Consider the following 19,081-nt stretch of genomic DNA (forward strand, 5'->3'; position numbering starts at 1 on the left):
CAGAAGGCAAAAGAAAGGCTAGAGCATTCTCTGCACAGGATTTTGAACGTTTATAATAACATCAAACTATCTGTTTGCATCAGAGGCCATGCTGTCTCAAAGCAGCCCCTCCTCCACTCTCCCTCCTTTACAGACAAAAGTCCTATAAACTGACAAAACCTTAAAATTAAACGAAAATGAAATTTACCTTAAGCCAACTAAATACATGGAGCTGGGTCAGGTTTAAGTCAGGTCTGCTTTTGTCACATTAGCTATGGTCTTCTGAAGACTGGAGTATGTTTAAGATAATATTCATGCTTTATAGCCGTGCTTTTTTAACCCTGCACTTGCCAATTCAGTTACCTTCTCCTATGAAGTTTGCCCTTCAACAATGAGATTAGTTAGGTTGATTAGGCTGGTGGAAACAATCATGTTTACAATCTTCCTAAAACATAGAGCTCTCCATGAACAAGAAAGGCAAAAAAAAAATAAATAAACAAAATTTTTACTCCTTTTCTTCAATTTTCTCTAAAGGCTAGGCATATTTCTGATAGTTTTAAAGCTGTGGAAAAGCTTTATTATAGATTTTATTACAGAATTTAAAAATTTCAAAAAATAATTGTTTGGAACCACAAATAATTAAAAGGAAATATAGTAATCCCATAAACAAGCATTCTGGCATCTGTTAGAAATTTTCCCTCAAATTATGAAATGTAGCTCTCCATGCTTTCCAATGATTGTTATAGTACCCACAAATATCTGTGATTTCAGTGGAATACTTTAACATAAGTTTTCTTTTTAAGGCATGATCCTGATTCATTTTTTCTTCAATATCTCAGTCATTTCAGGAACTACCTGCAAATAAAAACAAAAAGTAATTAAGCAACTAGAGCCTTCACTGTGATACGGTCACAGCTCCGTAAGCAGTACAGGGAGGCCAAAAGAAACAACACAAATCACTGTTGAGGCACGAGGGCCCCCTCCTCTCCACCAGGAATCCCCTGTTCTCCGGTAGTCTCTCTTCCCACCCAGGGAGACTACCCAGGACCCAGGGCTGACAGGGCCTACAGCCCACTCATTGCCTAGGTGCCTTTTGCCTTTTTTTCTTTTTTTTTTTTGAGACAGGCTATCACTCTGTCACCCAGGCTGCAGTGCAGTGGTGCAATTATGGCTCACTGCAGCATCTACCTCCTGGGGTCAATCACTCCTCCCACCTCAGCCTCCCAAGTAGCCACCAACCTGTCTAATTTTTGTAGAGATGGGGTATCATCATGTTGCCCAGGCTAGTCTCGAACTCCTGGGCTCAAGTGATCTGCCTGCCTCAGCCTCCCAAAGTGTTGAGATTACAGGCTTGAACCACTGCACACACTGCTACCTTTTGGCTTTTTGACCCAACCACAAATTTCAAGAAGGCACCCTAGAAACAGGAAGCCCAATTTTTCTTGTCTGGGTGAAGAGTACTGTGTATTTACCTTCATGTTTTCCTTGGCATTCTTCCCACCCTTAACTGCATTCCTGACTTTCCTTCCAAGTCTACACCAAAGTCTCTAGCTTACTGCAATTATGACTCCTGCCAACCTCCTCTATACTTGTTTTCTCACTGTTCATTCATTCATTCATCGTTCATTTCACAAACATATTGGTTGCTTTTTCAGCAGCATACTACTATCATCTGGCACACAGAAATGTGCTACATGCTGAACATTCAATATCATCACTCTTTATTAAAATCAAGACCTTGTGTGCTAATGCAGTGGCCGGTCAGCAGACACAGTTAAGAAACTATAGCAAAGGGAAATGGCCTGAGTTGGCTCCCATTTTAAAAAGGATTAATTACTAACCCTTAGTCGTGGCAGTGCAGTGGCTGCAACTGGAGCCTCCAGTGTAGAGCTGCTTTGTGACTGCTCGGACAGAGGAGAGCTGTCCAAGGGGGCTGCAGGGAATGTCACACAGATACTCTGAAAACTGGTCCAGCCACTTGTGCAAAATATCAATTACCCAGTCTTCCAAGGGGCTTTCAGCTGCCTTAGCTCACAAAGATCCCAGCTGAACTCGCCACTGATGAATATAGCCTCTCAATTATTTAAGAGAGCTACATTTCCATTAGGTGGAAATAATGTGTTCGTACAAAATTTATTAAGGAAATTGTCGACATGTTGTTTCTTCCGAATGTCACTGTCTCCAGCCTATTAAAAGGTCCATGTTTACCATGGAGCCAGCAGGCATTTGCTCAGGGGTGGCATTAAGTGCTGGCACCACTTCCTCAGTGGACAGACCATGAGCTCATGCCAGTCACACAGATGACATGCTAACTGAGCTTCACACGGGACCTGTATATTTCATGAAAAATAGGATAAAGCCCAACTTCTTTTACCACGAAGTGAAACACTAATTTGGTTTAGAATATATAACTTTTTAAAATTTTACCGAATATATCCTTACCACACTCCCCATGAAAGGGTTGAGAGGATTTTCTCTATCATCTATATCTTTTTTTATTAGATCAACCACACACTTTTTTTTTCTTTTCTGAGATAGAGTTTCGCTCTTGTTGCCCAGGCTGGAGTGCAATGGCGCCGTCTCGGCTCACTGCAACCTCCGCCTCCCAGGTTCAACCAATTCTCCTGCCTCAGCCTCCCAAGTAGCTGCGATTACAGGCACTCACCACCATACCCAGCTAATTTTTTTTGTATTTTTAGTAGATGTATTTTTGTATTTTTAGTAGAGACCAACCAAGTTGGCCAGGTTGGTCTCGACCTCCTGACCTCAGGTGATTCACCCACCTCAGGCTCCCAAAGTGCTGGGATTACAGGCGTGAGCCACTGCACCCAGCCCAACTGCACACCTTTAAAGCACACCACATGATGCCTTATTTAGGAAAAAGGAAATGCTAACTCAGGTTCATTGAGTGTCTGATGGCCTGAGCACACTGAAAGATCTGGATTCTTGTTTCTATTCTCTTTTAGATATTGCAGAGGCAGCTCCCTACTCAGTAAGACCCAATAAAAGTCACTTGTTTTTTTTTTAAAAAGACAACCTACTGATATAAATCACAGTAGAAGTATGTTTCACTCATTCACTTAGTACTTCCTCCAGGTAGTACTAAGGGAAACAGAGAAGCTCTCTGTCACTGTGGGAGTGACAGAGGAGTTCTGCCTCCTAGTTGGCAAGAATAGACAGAGGCCTATGAACCACCCAGTCAGAAGTGTCCTCAGCTTATACTGGAATGTAGGAGAAGGAGAAGAGAATAGCATTAAAAGCTCCAAATTCAGGAGTTCTGAGGAAGATCAGTGTGGATTAGGAAAATTCAGAACATCAAACTAAAGAAGAAAAGGATTCTAGGCAAAAAACGAGGCACAGACAGAGATAAACAACTGCAGGTTCCAGAGATAGTAAAGAGACTGTAGTGACTACAGGGGAGAAGAGGAAAGAAAAGAAAGTTTAGACAGATAAGTGGTTTGCCGAGTTCATTCAATGGGAACAGAATAGTCTCTTTGAACAGATAGATGGTGCTGGGACAACTGGATAATCACATCTCAAAGAATGAAGATGGACTCCTACCTCACACCATATACAAAAATTAACTCAAAATGGATCAACAACCTAAATATATGAGCTAAAACCATAAAACTCTTATAAGAAAACAGGGGTGAATCTTCATGACTCAATATTTGGCAATGGATTCTTAGATATGATGCCAAAAGCACAAGCAACAAAATAAAAAAAAAGATAAATTGGACTTCATCAAAATCTAAAACTCTTGCACATCAAAGGATATTCTCAAGAAGGTGAAAAGCTAACCTACAGAATGAGAGAAAACGTTTGGAAATCATATCTCTGATAAGTGTTTAGTATCCAGAATATGTAAAGAATTCACACAAGTCAACAAAAAGAGAAACAGAACAAACTGAAAATGGGCAAAAGAGGTGGATAAACACTTCTCTAAAGGAGATATATGAATGGCCAATGAACATCTTTTCATATGCTTATGTGCTTAACATCACTAGTTATTAGGAAAATGCAAATCAAAGTCACAATGAGATACCACTTCACACCTACTAGGATGACTAGAATTAAAAAACAGAAAATAACAAGTGTTACTGAGGACGCGGGAAAACTGGAACCCTTGTGCACTGCTGGTGGGAACGTAAAATCATGCAACTTCTGTGGAAAGAAGTTTGAAGGTTCTTCAAAAAGCTAAACACAGAATTATCATATGACCCAGCAATTCTACTCCTAGTTATATACCCAAAAGAACTGAAAGCAGGGGCTTGAGCAGATACTTGTAGGCCAATGTTCACTACACTATGGATTAGGCAATGGGTTTCTGTTTTTTGTTTTTTTTTGAGATGGGCTCTCTTTTGCCCAGGCTGGAGTGCAGTGGCATGATCTTGGCTCACTGCAACTTCTGCTTCCTCCCAAGTTCAAATGATTCTTCCACCTCAGCCTCCCGAGTAGCTGGGGCTATAGGTGCGTGCCACCATGCCTAGCTAATTTTTGTATTTTTTGGTAGAGATGGGGTTTCACCATGCTGGCCAGGCTGGTCTCGAACTCGTGACATCGAGTGATCCACCCACCTTGGCCTCCCAGTGCTGGGATTACAGGTGTGAGTCACCGTGCCTGGCTGGCAATGGTTTTTAGATATGAGACTTCAAGCATAAGCAACAAAGAAAAAATTGGTAAGCTGGATTTCATCAAAATTTAAAACTTTCTTTATTTTAAAACTTTTCCTTCCCCTTTTTCATAGGCATTGACAAAATTTAAAACTTTCATGCTTTAAAGGACACCATTAAGAAAGTGAAAAGACAACCCACACAATGGGAGAAAATATTTGCAAATCAAATATTCAATAAGGGACTTATATCCGTAATATATAAAGAACACTAACAACTCAAGAACAAAAAGATAATGTGATTTAAAAATTACAAAGGATCTGAATAAACTTTCTACAAAGAAAATATACAAATGGCCTCAGATGAAAAGATACTAAATGTCATTTGCCATCAGGGAAATACAAATCAAAACCACAATGAGATACCACTTCACACTGATTAGAAGGGCTATATTTAAAAAGACAGACAATAACATACATTAATGAGTATATAGAAAAACTGGAGCCCTCACAAATTTTTGGTGGGAATGTAAAAGGGGGCAGCCACTTTGAAAACAACCTGACAGTTATTCAAAATGTTAAACTCAGAGTTACCAGGTGACCCAGCAGTTCCATTCCTAGACATCCATCCAAAAGAAATGAAAACATAGGTCTGCACAAAACCTCATATGTGAATGTTCATAGCAGCATTATTCATAATAGCCAAAAAGGGGAAAAACCCAACATGTCCATCAAATGATAAATGAATGAACAAAATGTTACATATCCCTACAATGGATATTATTTGGCAAGAAAAAGAAACAAAGTACTAACACAGGCTATAACATGGATGAACTTTGAAAACCTTATGCTAACTGAAAGAAGCCAATCACAAAGATCACATATTACATAATTCCATTTATATGAACCATCCAGGACTGGCCAATCTATAGAAACAGAAAGTAGATTAGTGGTTGCCAGGAGCTGGGGCTGGGGGCTGGGGGCTGGGGGCTGGGGATGCAGAATGTAAAACAGGGAGTGAATGCTGATAGGTATGGAATTCTTTTTGGCGTGATGAAATGTGTGATGGTTGGTTGTGTAACTGTGAAAATACTAAAACCCACTGAACTGTACATTTTTAAATGGTGAGTTTTATGGTACGTGAATTATATCTCAGTAAAGCTGTTATATTAAAACAAACAAACAAAAAACAGGTGGTGCCCTATGCCCTATCACTGTAACTACAATTATAATATTTACCATTTATTGAGCACCTACTATGTACCTGGACAGAACAGGCAGGCTAATATTTGTCACAGACTCTATTAGTATTAGATACAGTATAATCTCATTTAATCTTCATTACAACCTTTAAAGAGGTAGTGTAATATTTACATTACTTACAAGGAAGCTGATGTCCACAGATTAAATATCTTAGCCAAGATAATTTAACTAGTATGTGGCCAAGGCAGAATTGGAATTAAAGCTCTTAATTACTATAACATATTATTTCTGAGGGAAAAATAAACTTGTCCTTTATAACTAATGATTGTTGAAGGGTCAAGCGAAACAATTAATATAAGAGAATAAAATGTTATGCATACTCATTTTTACTCCAGATACGGTTCTACTTGGTGAGCAAAATATCACCTAGGGAATTATTAGTCTAACAGCTGTATATACATGTTACACATGATACAATTTACAATTTAAAATTTTCACACAAAAGTTAGGCTAAAAAAGTCCTTTCTGTACGCTATTATTTGACTTCTATTTTCTTTAGATCGTAATCCAAAATAGATAATGCTAATTAATTCTCACCCATAATTTGTATAATTAATTGTATTTCTTAATGTTATAAACAGATATTACCTTATATGTTTCTTAATGTTATATAAATATATATTTAAAAAAATTTAAAATATAATTACAATACATAAAATACAAAAAATAACAAAAATAAAATTATATTAAAAAATACAAAATATATAACATTAAGAAATATAATTATACAAATATTGTATTTTTGATTTTTTTAATCAAAAGTATTAAATATTTGATTTTTAAAATATTTTCTTTAAATATTTGATTTTTTAAAAACGAGGTCGCCCCAGTAAGGAGTATATTCACCAAACCACTTTGTCTGTGCTCTTCTGTCAGAATTACTACAGTATTCACCTACAATAAGCTCATTCTGATTTCAGCTAAGAAAATGACTTGATGCGTACTCTGTAGGTTCCCAGAGTCTGTCAAAGGTGCGATTCTTTTTACTGCACCTTATCCAAGGTACAATAGTAGTGGTGAGCCACCCAGCTGTAGTACCTGCTGAGCCAGAGAGGCAGAGAGATGAGAGAGAAGGGGAACAGAAGCAGGACCCTGGCTTAGTTGTGCCCATAACCTGCTGATTGTCCCAAATCACATCTCTCTGGGACAGGCAACTTAAAAAGAATGCACCTGGCTTGTGTTACTCACATAGTAACAAACAGGAGTCTGCCATATGTTTAATATTTTTATAATCTTTAGTTTTTTCCCCCAAAACTGAATTTTTTTTTTTTTTGAGACAGGGTCTTACTCTGTTGCCCAGGCTGAAGTGCAGTGGTGTAATCATGGCTCACTGAAGTCACAATCTCCTGGGCCCATGTGACCCTCCTACCTCAGTCTCCCAAGTAGCTGGGACCACAGGCACACGTCACCAGACCCAGATAATTTTTGTATTTTTTGTAGAGATGGGGTTTCACCATGTTGCTCAGGCTGGTCTCCTACTCCTGGACTCAAGTGATCCGCCTTTCCTCGGCCTTCCAAAGTGCTGGGATTACAGGCATAAGCCATTGTGCCTGGCCTCCCAAACTGCATTTTTTAAGGAGTGATTAACTTCTCTACTTTTGTATTCATCAAATACATATATAACTGTAATTCAGAACTTTTTTTTTTTTTTTTTTTTGAGATAGAGTCTTGCTCTGTTGCCTAGGCTGGAGTCCAGTGGCACCATCTTGGCTCACTGCAACCTCTGCCTCCCAGGCTCAAGTGATTCTTGTGCCCCAGCCTCTCGAGTAGCTGGGATTACAGGCATGCATCACCATGCTCAGCTAATTTGTTTTTCACAGTTTTAGTAGAGACAGGGTTTCACCATCTTGCCCAGGCTGGTCTCAAACTCCTGAGCTCGGGTGATCCACCCGCCTCGGCCTCCCAAAGTGCTGGGATTGCAGGTGTGAGCCACCGCTCCTGGCCATGTACTTCAGAACTTCTAAGCTGTAGGAGATAGTCATTGCCTTAATACAATTCTAGCTAAAAGCACATCAACATGATATCTTGGTCTGAAGTCTCTCTCTAGTCCAATGTGGGCTTCCTAAAATAGCAAAAGGAGCCTGAGAACCTGAAACTGGAAGTCAGCTGACTAGATGATTTTTAAGGCCTCGTTCCACTTCACTGTCTTAGGACTCTTTCTCACTGAGAAACCTCTGTGTCCACACACGCGCATATTCTCATGCCAAACCTTGGAGCTGCCCTTAATGCAGGAGCACAATGTGTGTGACCCCATTCTATCAATAATGACTACAAAGAAGCTCCTGCCCCAAGGCAGGTGTCCACTGGAAGAACACTGAAAATTTCCAACTGCTTAACAGTTTATCTTTTTATCATGAAAGCCCCCATGTGAGTTTTAATACATAGTACACAGGCAGACAGAAAAATGTAACAAAATTACTTATAAGTTTATTAAAATATTCTCTTGAGGAAAAAAGGCAACTACAGTAGACATCTACTTGCAAACATGGATGAGGTTCAGAAAGTATTTAATTTTGCTTTTAAATAAAAATAATATTTACCCCCTATTCACACCAATAGTAAGAACTGAATTCTTACTACGTGAACAAAGTTATCATTACACAGAGAAAAAAAATTCTCTTTTTCATACCAGCTCCCCTTCCCACTGGAACATCTTAGTGGGAAAATGACTGACATTACTGTTTGTTCTTACACACTTGGGCCAGGCAACATGAGCAGCTGACCTACCTGAACCCCAAATACCAAATACAGAGCTTCAGGGTTACTGAAGAGGGGTAATGTTTTTCCCAAGCCAAAATCTAAGCTCTTTGGCGGGGGCCTTCTGAGGGGAAGTATGCCCAACACTGAGCCAGAGCAAGAGCCCCATCCTAGTCTTTGCATGCAGTCTGAGCCATCACGGAGTATCAACTCAAGGGTCCTATTTCCATCCTTCACTGAGCATGAACATACTTCAAAGTACAAATGTGCTCTCCAAGCACACTCACTAGGTTCCTCTAGATCATATGCAGTGCTGGTGAAGTCATGGAAATGGGCCAATCCTCTTGCTGAGGGAACCACCTGTAGCTCTGTTCTCAGGCTGAAGCCTCTCCACTGAGGCCCACAGCCCCTCTCTGTGGTTCTACATGAGGGGTTCCTCACCCCAGCAAACCCACTTCTCCTAGGGTTGGATGCTATTTTCAGAGTGTCAATTCCTGCATGAGTGATTTCTGCATAAGATAACCTAGAAACGTGTAGGCAGACCCAGGGAAAAGAAGAGACCAGGCCATGCATGAGTCATGACCTTTAAATATGGCCAAATGAGTATCAGGTGCTCATCACCTGTAATTCACTAATTAATATCATGAAAGTAATTTTTCTCATGGGAAGGTCAAATATGGAGGTGACGGCAAGAGAGAAGGAACACTCAAAAGTGAAGAGTGTGAGGAGTGGGAAATAAGTGCTCTCCCTACACTCGTCAGCTAAGGAAGGCCATTAACGCACAAACACAGCAAGCAGAGCATTCCTATTGAGTCAGATAAGCTGGATATGAGTGCTTACTCTCCCCTGAAAAGCTCTAGCATTCTTGGCAAATCCCTGAATAAGGGAGTTTGATGTTAATTTCTTTAGGGGACCTGCCAAATATGATTCTAGGTTATAAATTACTTGAATCACTTCACATTGTGCATTAACTTAGCACATGAGATGCTAAAAACCATGTGGGTTTTTTGGTTTTTTTTTTTGAGACAGAGTCTCACTCTGTCACCCAGGCTGGAGTATAGTGGCGCAATCTCTGCTCACTGCAAGCTCCACCTCCTGGGTTCACACTATTCTCCTGCCTCAGCCTCCCGAGTAGCTGGGACTACAGGCGCCTGCCACCACGACCAGCTAATTTTTTGTATTTTTTAGTAGAGATGGGGTTTCACTGTGTTAGCCAGGATGGTCTCGATCTCCTGACCTCATGATCCGCCCACCTTGGTCTTCCAAAGTGCTGGGATTACAGGCGTGAGCCACCACGCCCGACCGCCATGTGGATAAAGACAATTTGGACTCTTTCTTAAAAGGAAAGTTATAATGCTCTATATAAACAACACATATCTACTCTTAGAGCAACTTTAAGTAGGTCAAAATTGTGTACATATATTAACAGTATATATACAAACATAGACACACAAACACACAATGTTTTCTTTTAATAGCTTCATCCCTGACCAATTCTGAGAGTTTCTCGGATGACAATCTAGATAATAGCAATTTCTCTCAAGGCCAGCTTACCTTAAATAAATCTGCAACTATTCCATAATCTGCCACTTGGAAAATTGGAGCTTCTGGGTCTTTATTAATAGCCACAATTGTCTGTGAAATAAAAACAAAGAGTTTGACTTTTACCAAGAAAACATTCCACACAGACTGATAGTTCCATTTTAACTTCCCTTACAATATATTAATATTCTTAAAATGTCTACCAAGTAAGATTTGATGCATCTGTGTCAATATTGTAAATTTATTAGAAATTTCCAGGTTGGAATGTAATAAAATTCTCTCTTACCCACATCTAGCCCATCTCAGTATTAAAGAGTTTAAAATCACTATTTTTTTAAAGTTCTTCTTTTGACTTACAAAAAGAATATTTGATTTTAGGTGAAAAAGTAACAAATCTATACCCAAATCCACAGCCTTTGTAGTGCAAATTATTTTGTCCTTCATTTATTATTTTAAAATTATTATTCTGGAGGACAGGCACAGTGGCTCACACCTGTAATCCCAGCACTTTGGGAGGCCAAGACGGGTGAATCACCTGAGGTCAGGAGTTTGAGACTAGCCTGGCCAACATGGTAAAACCTGTCTCTACTAAAAATACAAACATTAGCCAGGCATGGTGGCGTGTGCCTGTAGTCCCAACTGCTTGGGAGACTGAGGCAGGAGACTCACTTGAACCTGGGAGGCAGAGGTTGCAGTGAGCAGAGATCACGCCACTGCACTCCAGCAGTGAGACTCTGTCTCAACAAAAATAAAAATAAAAATAAATAAATAGGCTGGGCACGGTGGCTCACGCCTGTAATCCCAGCACTTTGGGAGGCTGAGGTGGGCAGATCACAAGGTCAGGAGATCAAGACCATCCCGGCTAACATGGTGAAACCCCGTCTCTACTAAAAAATACAAACAATTAGCCGGGCATGGTGGCGGGCGCCTGTAGTCCAAGCTACTCGGGAGGCTGAGGCAGGAGAATGGCGTGAACCCGGGAGGCGGAGGTTGCAGTGAGCCGAGATCGCGCCACTGCATTCCAGCCTGGGCGACAGAGCGAGACTCTGTCTCAAAAATAAATAAATAAAATAAAATAAAATAATTATTCTGGGATATTCTAACAATATGAAAGCTAAACTATCTTGTCAGCCTGTTAGTAAGGGACGTTAAACAGCTTTAAGTCCTTATGTACATAGCAAATAGATTTATAAAAGAAGCAAATTACTTATATCTCTTATAAAAGCTGTCAAACATTTCTCTTATTTGCTATAAAAATATTCTTAAATGCAGGCCAGGCGTGGTAACTCATACCTATAATCCCAGCACTTTGGGAGGTGGAGGTGGGAGGATCACTTGAGCCCAGGTGTTCAAGACCAGCCTGCACAACACAGGGAGACCCCATCTCTACAAATAAAAAATAAAAGCTTATGCCTGTAATCCCAGCACTTTGAGAGGCCGAGGCAGGCGGATCACTTGAGGTCAGGAGTTCGAGACCAGCCTGGCCAATATGGTGAAACCTCATCTGTACTAAACACACAAAAATTAGCCAGGTGTGGTGGTGCACGCCTGTATTCCCAGCTGTTCGGGAGGCTGAGACAGGAGAATCGCTCAAATCTTGGAGGTGGAGGTTGCAGTGAGCCAAGATTGTGCACCGTATGTTAGCGTGGGTGACAGAGTGAGACTCTGTCTCAAAAAAAAAAAAAAAAAAAAAAGGAAAAGCTATCATTCAAATCATTCTTTTATTAATATCAGATAGTTTATCAATACAAATAGTTTGGTATTCCCCATAGATGCTTCTAACACCACTGCAGTTAGACTCTAATGTAGTAGTATTTTAATAGATTGTGGACTAAAAATAATTCAAATCTCTAGAAGTAAAATTAAGTTTTTACCTACCTGGCATTGTATGTTGTGAAAACAGCTGGTATTAAAAAATACATTAAGTATTTTGATGTAGCCCGACTTAAAATACAGGCTACATGATATCCAACATCTGTGTATTTCCCTTAGAGGGGTTCCTCAGAGAGATGTGCAGAAGATGCCAGAATGTCTAAGACTGGAACATGGTATAGTCCAGGTAACTGCTAATCCAGAGAAACATGCTACACGCATTAAGATGCGTGGTCAGAGACAATAAACAAGTTTCAAACGTGAGCCTCAAATCCAAAGGCACAAGAACAAACATTTTGAATTGCAGGTGTTGATTTGCACTGACGTGTTTCTTTTTTGGGAATGTGTAACCTGCTTCACGGCGATAAGTAGAGATTTGTTTAGTTATTGGTGGTAAATTCTTCTTCTAGAGGCCACTTAGACATCTGGGAGTTTAATCATCCGAAAGCTTTTTCATTATACTATATAATAATTGTTATTATCATTATTACTTTGAGACAGGGTCTCATTGTGTTGCTCAGGCTGAAGTGCAGTGGTACAATCAGCCCACAGAAGCCTTGATCTCCTGGGCTCAAGTGATCCTCCCACCTCAACCTCCTGAGTAGCTGGGACCACAGGGGTGTACCACCATGCTCAGATAATTCTTTCATTTTTTGGAGAGATGGGGTTCTCACTGTGTTGCCCAGGCCACTCTCCAACTCCTGGGCTCAAGTGATCCTCCTGCCTTGGCCTCCCAAAGTGCTGGGATTACAGTGAGCCACCATGCCTGCCTTAAAAGTTATTTTTAAAGAGAGAGCATATAACTGTGGGCAAGGAACCACTACGGTATTTAACAAAAAAGATGTGGGGCTGGTTATTGTTCTTCAGATTATTAAAATAATATTCCTAAATAATCAATTGTAAAGAACTATGATAAAGTCTTGCTTGTATCCAAAGCTCTCTCAATAGCTCCTCACAAGCTCAAGTTCTTCCTCCTTACTAAGCTTTGAAATGCATAGATTGTATTCAACCATATTATTACTACTACTTTTTTTTTTTTTTTTTTAGATGGAGTCTCGTTCTGTCACCGTGACTGGAGTGCAGTGGCGCGATCTCGGCTCGCTGCAGCCTCTGCCTCCCAGATTCACGCCATTCTTCTGCCTCAGCCTCCCAAGTAGCTGGGACTACAGGCGCCTGCCACCATGCCTGGCTAATTTTTTGTATTTTCAGTAGAGATGGGGTTTCATCGTGTTAGCCAGGATGGTCTCGATCTCCTGACCTCAGGTGATCTGCCCGCCTCGGCCTCCCAAAGTGCTGGGAGTGCATATGGCCTCAACCATATTACTATGTACTAGTTCAGAAAGTGCTTTCATTAGATTCATTTGATTTAACAATCAAATCTTGAATTCCTTTAACTAAACCAGGATTCTAATTAAAATTGCAGCTTGTAGGGAATGCAACTGTCAGATTTAAACCATTCTAATATCCCATTTTAGAACTAAAGACTGTCTGTCTCCTATGCAGATAATGGAGCTATGACAACACAGGACGACACAGACAACAGGATGAGACAGTGACAACAAGGGCTATGTCTTTTTCATTTAAGCATTCCCAGCTTCTAGTACAAGGAAAGGTCTTAATAAACATCTGTTGACTAGATGGAGATACAAAGTCTTGGCTGACCCCCAACACCAGTCTCCTTACTTCAACTGTTCCCTATTTGCTCTGACGTACACTACCTAGTGTCTCTCCCACAATGCAGCCCTGTTGGCATGGGGTAAGAATTTTCACTGGTATCTTCTTGACAGGCAGAATCTTTTATTTTTAGAGAAGCAGAATTCTAACTATGTCTGAACTGGTCTGGCTAAAAATATACTGTAAGGCTGCTGGCGTTGGAGTTTCTTTTATTTATTTATTTATTTATTTTTTCTTAATGCAGCAATCACATTTTCCCCATTGGCACTGCTGTTTTCATAGCTCAGTAAAGAAACCTACCATCCAACTGTAAAATCTGACTGGTTTTGGGCCAGTTCATTTAGAAGCTACAAAGAGGTAGTGCACGCATTTCAAGTTAGAAGAAGTTAAGCCTGTTAAAAGTTTTATTATCTTTTATATCAAGCTTCCATCTGAATGGATAAATGCAGGAATGTCAGAGGCATCTCTGACTTCATGAAAGATAAGTTCATAATTCAAACTATACATTATTATGCATGAATTAATGTGTCATATTCTGAAATATATGTTCAGAATCATTACACAGGACTTTCAGAGTAGTCCAAGTAGCAAGTTAAAATCAAGTGTTTCCTGGCCGGGCGCGGTGGCTTATGCCTGTAATCCCAGCACTCTGGGAGGCTGAAGCGTATGGATCACGAGGTCAGGAGATCAAGACCATCCTGGCTAACACAGTGAAACCTCGTCTCTACTAAAAATACAAAAAAATTAGCCGGGTGTGGTGGCAGGCTCCTGTAGTCCCAGCTACTCAGGAGGCTGAGGCAGGAGAATGGTGTGAACTCGGGGGGCGGAGCTAGCAGTAAGCCAAGATCAGGCCACTGCACTCCAGCCTGGGCGACTTCAGCTTGGGCGACAGAGCGAGACTCTTGTCTCAAATAAATAAAAATCAAGTATTTCCTTCCTCTACTTATTGCACCTTTTTTTTTTTTTTTTTTTTTTTTTTGAGATGGAGTCTCGCTCTGTTACTCAGGCTGGAGTGCAGTGACGCAATCTCGGCTCACTGCAAGCTCCGCCTCCCGGGTTCACGCCATTCTCCTGCCTCAGCCTCCCGAATAGCTGGGACTACAGGCACCCGCCACCATGCCTGGCTAATTTTTTTTGTATTTTTAGTAGAGACGGGGTTTTACCATGTTAGCCAGAATGGTCTCGATCTCCTGACCTCATGATCTGCCGCCCTCGGCCTCCCAAAGTGCTGGGATTACAGGCGTGAGCCATCGCACCCAGCCCCATACTTATTGCACTTTTGATCATTACTGAGATACTGAGATATTAAGATGGCCTGATGCTCCAACCCAAAATGTGTTGGTTATACTTTGATAACAACCCAAGAAGTGGGGCCCTGCTGATATATGAGATTGTGAGGGTTAGAGGACCAAAGTGAAGCAGACAGAGAGAGAATCAGGGATCAAAACCTCAAAAATAAGTTACACGTTCAGAACCTCATCAAATTGTTTAAGGCTGATATTTTCTATCCACAGATTGTCACAGCTGAAGGGCAACTTAGTGACCATCATTCAATACCCACATTTAGTAGACAAAGAAACTGAGTTTGCAGACAGCACTCATCATGCATTAAGTTAGCAGTGGAGCTATAACTCAGGTTCAGGCCTCTTTCCATGACACAGCACTGCCTCTGTGACCAATAATTTTTAAGGCAGTGAACGGTAGCTTTTATTTCTTTCAGTTCCCAGATCTACGTTAGTGTGAATGGCTTGACTGCATGCACTGTAACTACATGGAAACATACAAGGTAAGCCAAATCCTAAAATGTGGAAACGTTTTCTTTTAACATCACTGATTTACAATTACCTTGCTGTCTTTCATCCCAGCTAAATGTTGGATGGCTCCAGATATTCCAACAGCAATATAAAGTTCCTGAAATAAAAGAGGTCACATTATTAATATGTATTTATATTATATAATACTTTCCAAAGTGTTTGCTATTAGCAGTTTAAGTCTTAGGCAAAAGATATGTTAAATAAAATAGAGGCAAAATGTATTGCTTAAATTATGCTTTCCTTTTTCTCTGATCTCCTTAACCTACAGTTCTCTTTTTCCTATGAATTCCTATAGCAGTGGTGGTATAATAAACATGTGGATAATGAGGATTACTGAACATTTACTATGTGCCAGACACAGTGTTAAGCATTTTACATCAAGTGTCTCAATCTCACAATTACCTGTGAGGTAGCATTTTTCATCTGTGGCACTCACTTGAAAATCACTGCACAACCCATACATGCTGTATATACCCATTAAAAATTAACAACATACACACATTGTATATTAACATATAAACACATATACTCAAATATATTAAAATAAATTTTGACTTAGTTGTTTGGCTTAGTTGTTCGCCTTATCACAAAAGGATATTTGTTAAAATGATGATTAGGATATGCTTACTAAACTTTGTATTTAGAAAAACCAGAAATACAAATTATTATCAAGAGATTTAAACTAGAAATACAAAGTATTATCAAGAGATTTTAAACACACACACACACATACACACGTTCTCTCTGAATAAAAAATAACAAACTTCTCAAAGGTATGGGCTGAACCTTTGTGTTTCCAGAGCCTAACAAAAAGGCCTCATACCATAGTTTTTTGGTAAATGTTGATGATATTTGTACCTCTTCCTGCCCCTCTGCCCTCAATAATTACAAAGGGAATGATGACTGATACTGTTCTGTCTCCTTATCTAAAATTTTTACAGTGCCTTTGTTTGAAAATAAAAACACACTTCCATTATGAAAAACTTTAAGCACTTTAATAAGTGCTTAATTAGAAGAGCTTACTTGCTTCATTCTGTTTACCAGGTATAATTAAAGCTTCAATTGAAAACCTTTTCCCACACAAAAACTGAACAAACAAGTCCTGGCCTGGGTAGGAGGTATAACTACCATGTAACCAGACTGACACTAAGGTTTTGTCACAACTGACAGTAAAGTCTCTCCTCAATATGAATAATATGTGGAAGGCACTGAAGGTGGTTCTGTTCTACTTACTTTTATTACAGGGCAGATACTTCAAAAGCCAATGACAGTGTCAAGGTGGTCCCACCTTGTTTTCTGCACTGCTTATGATCTCATTTAACAATTGCCCAATTCAAAATAAGAGAGCATTTCAACTAGGATCTGAAAATAATGTTATTACCTCCTAATGTTATGATTTTTCAGCACCTAATTGTATATGGCCACATACAAGTCAATTCACCTCTCAGGGCCTCACTTTTTCCAATTGTAAACAGAAGAGGTACAGCTCTAGCACTGGTGCTTGTAAAGAAAGTTCTCCAGGATACTCTGATGTATAGCCAGAGCTGGAGAACCACTACAATAGGTGATCCCTCAGCTCTTTGGCAGCCTGAATCTTACAGCTGTCCAGCCCCCTGCAGTACTCCCTGATCTTTACAAGCATAAAGTGTCCAACTGCTCCTAGAGCAGCACCATGTAACCTGGAAAAGGAAACAATCTAGTCCCCAAAGTGAGTTAATCATCTAAAAATGAGATGAGCTTGTTTTTTGAATCAACTTGTTCTATAGTTACCAAAAGCCTGAAGACAAGAACAATTTGGCGTAATAAGACTGTGTCTTAGGGTGGGGAGGAATGCTGCAGAAAGTATGGATGAGGATAAAAAGCAATTGCATGCTCTGTGATTCTACCTTGAACGTATCCAGTGTGTCAATTGTGACCCTACATAGTTGGACAATGCAATAAGGCCCTGATATCATACTGTCTCTCAGACATGGACACTTGCATAAGTAGTAAACTTCTTCCACTACTTTCTATTTAAGATTTAGAAGTAATTCAATAGGCTTTTTTTTTTTTTTAATTTTTTTTTTGAGATGGAGTCTCACTCTGTCACCCAGGCTGGAGTGCAATGGCACAGTCTTGGCTCACTGCAACCTCCACCTCCCAGGTTCAAGCGATTCTCCTGCCTCAGCCTCCCGAGCAGCTGGGACTACAGGTGTATGCCACCCTACCCAGCTAATTTTTGTATTTTTAGTAGAGACAGGGTTTCACTATGTTGGCCAGGCTGGTCTCGAACTCCTGACCCTGTGATCCACCCACCTCGGCCTCCCAAAGTGCTGGGATTACCAGCATGAGCTACGGCGCCCAGCCTTCAATAGATAATTTTAAGGTCACCTCAGTTTATTCTGACTAGCATTTCATTCATAAAGGGACATTTGTTAAATTGTTAATCAAAATATACTAATGTTCATATTCAGAAAATCCCGGCAAACAAATTCTAACATAAAGATTTTTAAAGCAAGCTATTTAGCTAGACACCACTCTTTTAGGTATATTCCCAAAGCAAGCATTGGAAAAGACCAGTAGTCCTGTAAATGAGTCTTTCTGTCATACATGTCTACAGCAAATTCAAGTCTTAAAAGCTCCATGTGCATTATAAAATGCTAATAAAAATGTTGATTCACTCTGGCAGTAAACATAAACATAATATAAATGAAAATTACTTAAAACCCCGTGTCCCCAAAAATGAATTCCATTGACTTTGACCATAAGTGTCACTAAGGAAATAAGAGATTCTGGGCCAAAACAAACTGAAGGCAGGTGCTCCAGGGCCATTTCTACCTTTCTGATCACAATAAATGGTCCAAAGGGATCCACATGACCAACAGGACTTTTACTGTCTTGCAAACATGGTCCTCTGAATAAATATAAAACCACTGAAACAATAACCCAGAACAAGTCTAGGGATTTTGGCGGCTGCTCTGAGGCTCTGATAGCTCTCTCAGGCAGGAAGAGAGGCTTTTTTCCTCCTTTTTAAAAAACATGTACAGGCAATTAGACTAATATCTTAGTCTAATTCCTCATGGTTCAGAAAGCATTTTTGTATTTCAAGAATAATAATAATTAGTATAATACAAAACTCTCTACAGATGCTAATTTATGGGGCACTTCAGATGCTGCTTCACAACATAACAAGACAATCCCTTCCCTGAGGCACTTTCCTTCTAAATCAGATAGTAAGATAATTTGGAGAGAAAGTGAGAGATGTTGCCAGGGAGTACAGCAATTAAGGGTTATACAAGGCCTGGCGGGGGATGGTGGGGATTAAAGGCACGAACAGAAACAGAAAGAAGGAGGGATAGTCCTAGAGATAGGCCTCGTGGCTTTAGAATCTAGAAGAGTGAGAATTTAGAAGAGAATGGATCAACCAGGTGGCTGATAGCAGTCTGGGTTGATCACTCTGTGATGCCAAGAATAGGGGCTGTGCGGAGAAGTAAAGCCACAGGATGGGAAGAGGACCAGAGCTTGTTCTGAAATATAGAGAAGGGATAGCACTTAACCTTAACACAAACAAGGACTGGCAGAAAAAAGCACAAATACCTCTTCCTTTGCCAAAACCTATAGACTCATTCAAAGAACTCAGGGGCTGAGG

General features: G+C 40.1%; 1 protein-coding gene across 2 annotated transcripts in view; it reads right to left on the reverse strand.

Moving 5' to 3' along the window:
* Positions 1-523: 523 nt before the first annotated feature.
* ETFA (electron transfer flavoprotein subunit alpha) overlaps positions 524-19,081 on the reverse strand; it is a 101,169-nt gene continuing 82,611 nt past the window's right edge. The window contains exons 9-11 of one of the 2 annotated variants that reach the window (XM_009250050.4): positions 15,485-15,550; positions 10,106-10,186; positions 524-834 (exon numbers count right to left, since the gene is read on the reverse strand). In XM_009250050.4, the coding sequence (XP_009248325.2) occupies positions 796-834; positions 10,106-10,186; positions 15,485-15,550 (186 nt within the window). In that variant the 3' untranslated portion in view covers positions 524-795. 2 annotated transcript variants of the gene reach the window in all.

The sequence above is a fragment of the Pongo abelii genome, chromosome 16, assembly GCF_028885655.2.
Source record: "Pongo abelii isolate AG06213 chromosome 16, NHGRI_mPonAbe1-v2.0_pri, whole genome shotgun sequence".
In the NCBI taxonomy this organism is placed as follows: Eukaryota; Metazoa; Chordata; class Mammalia; order Primates; family Hominidae; genus Pongo; species Pongo abelii.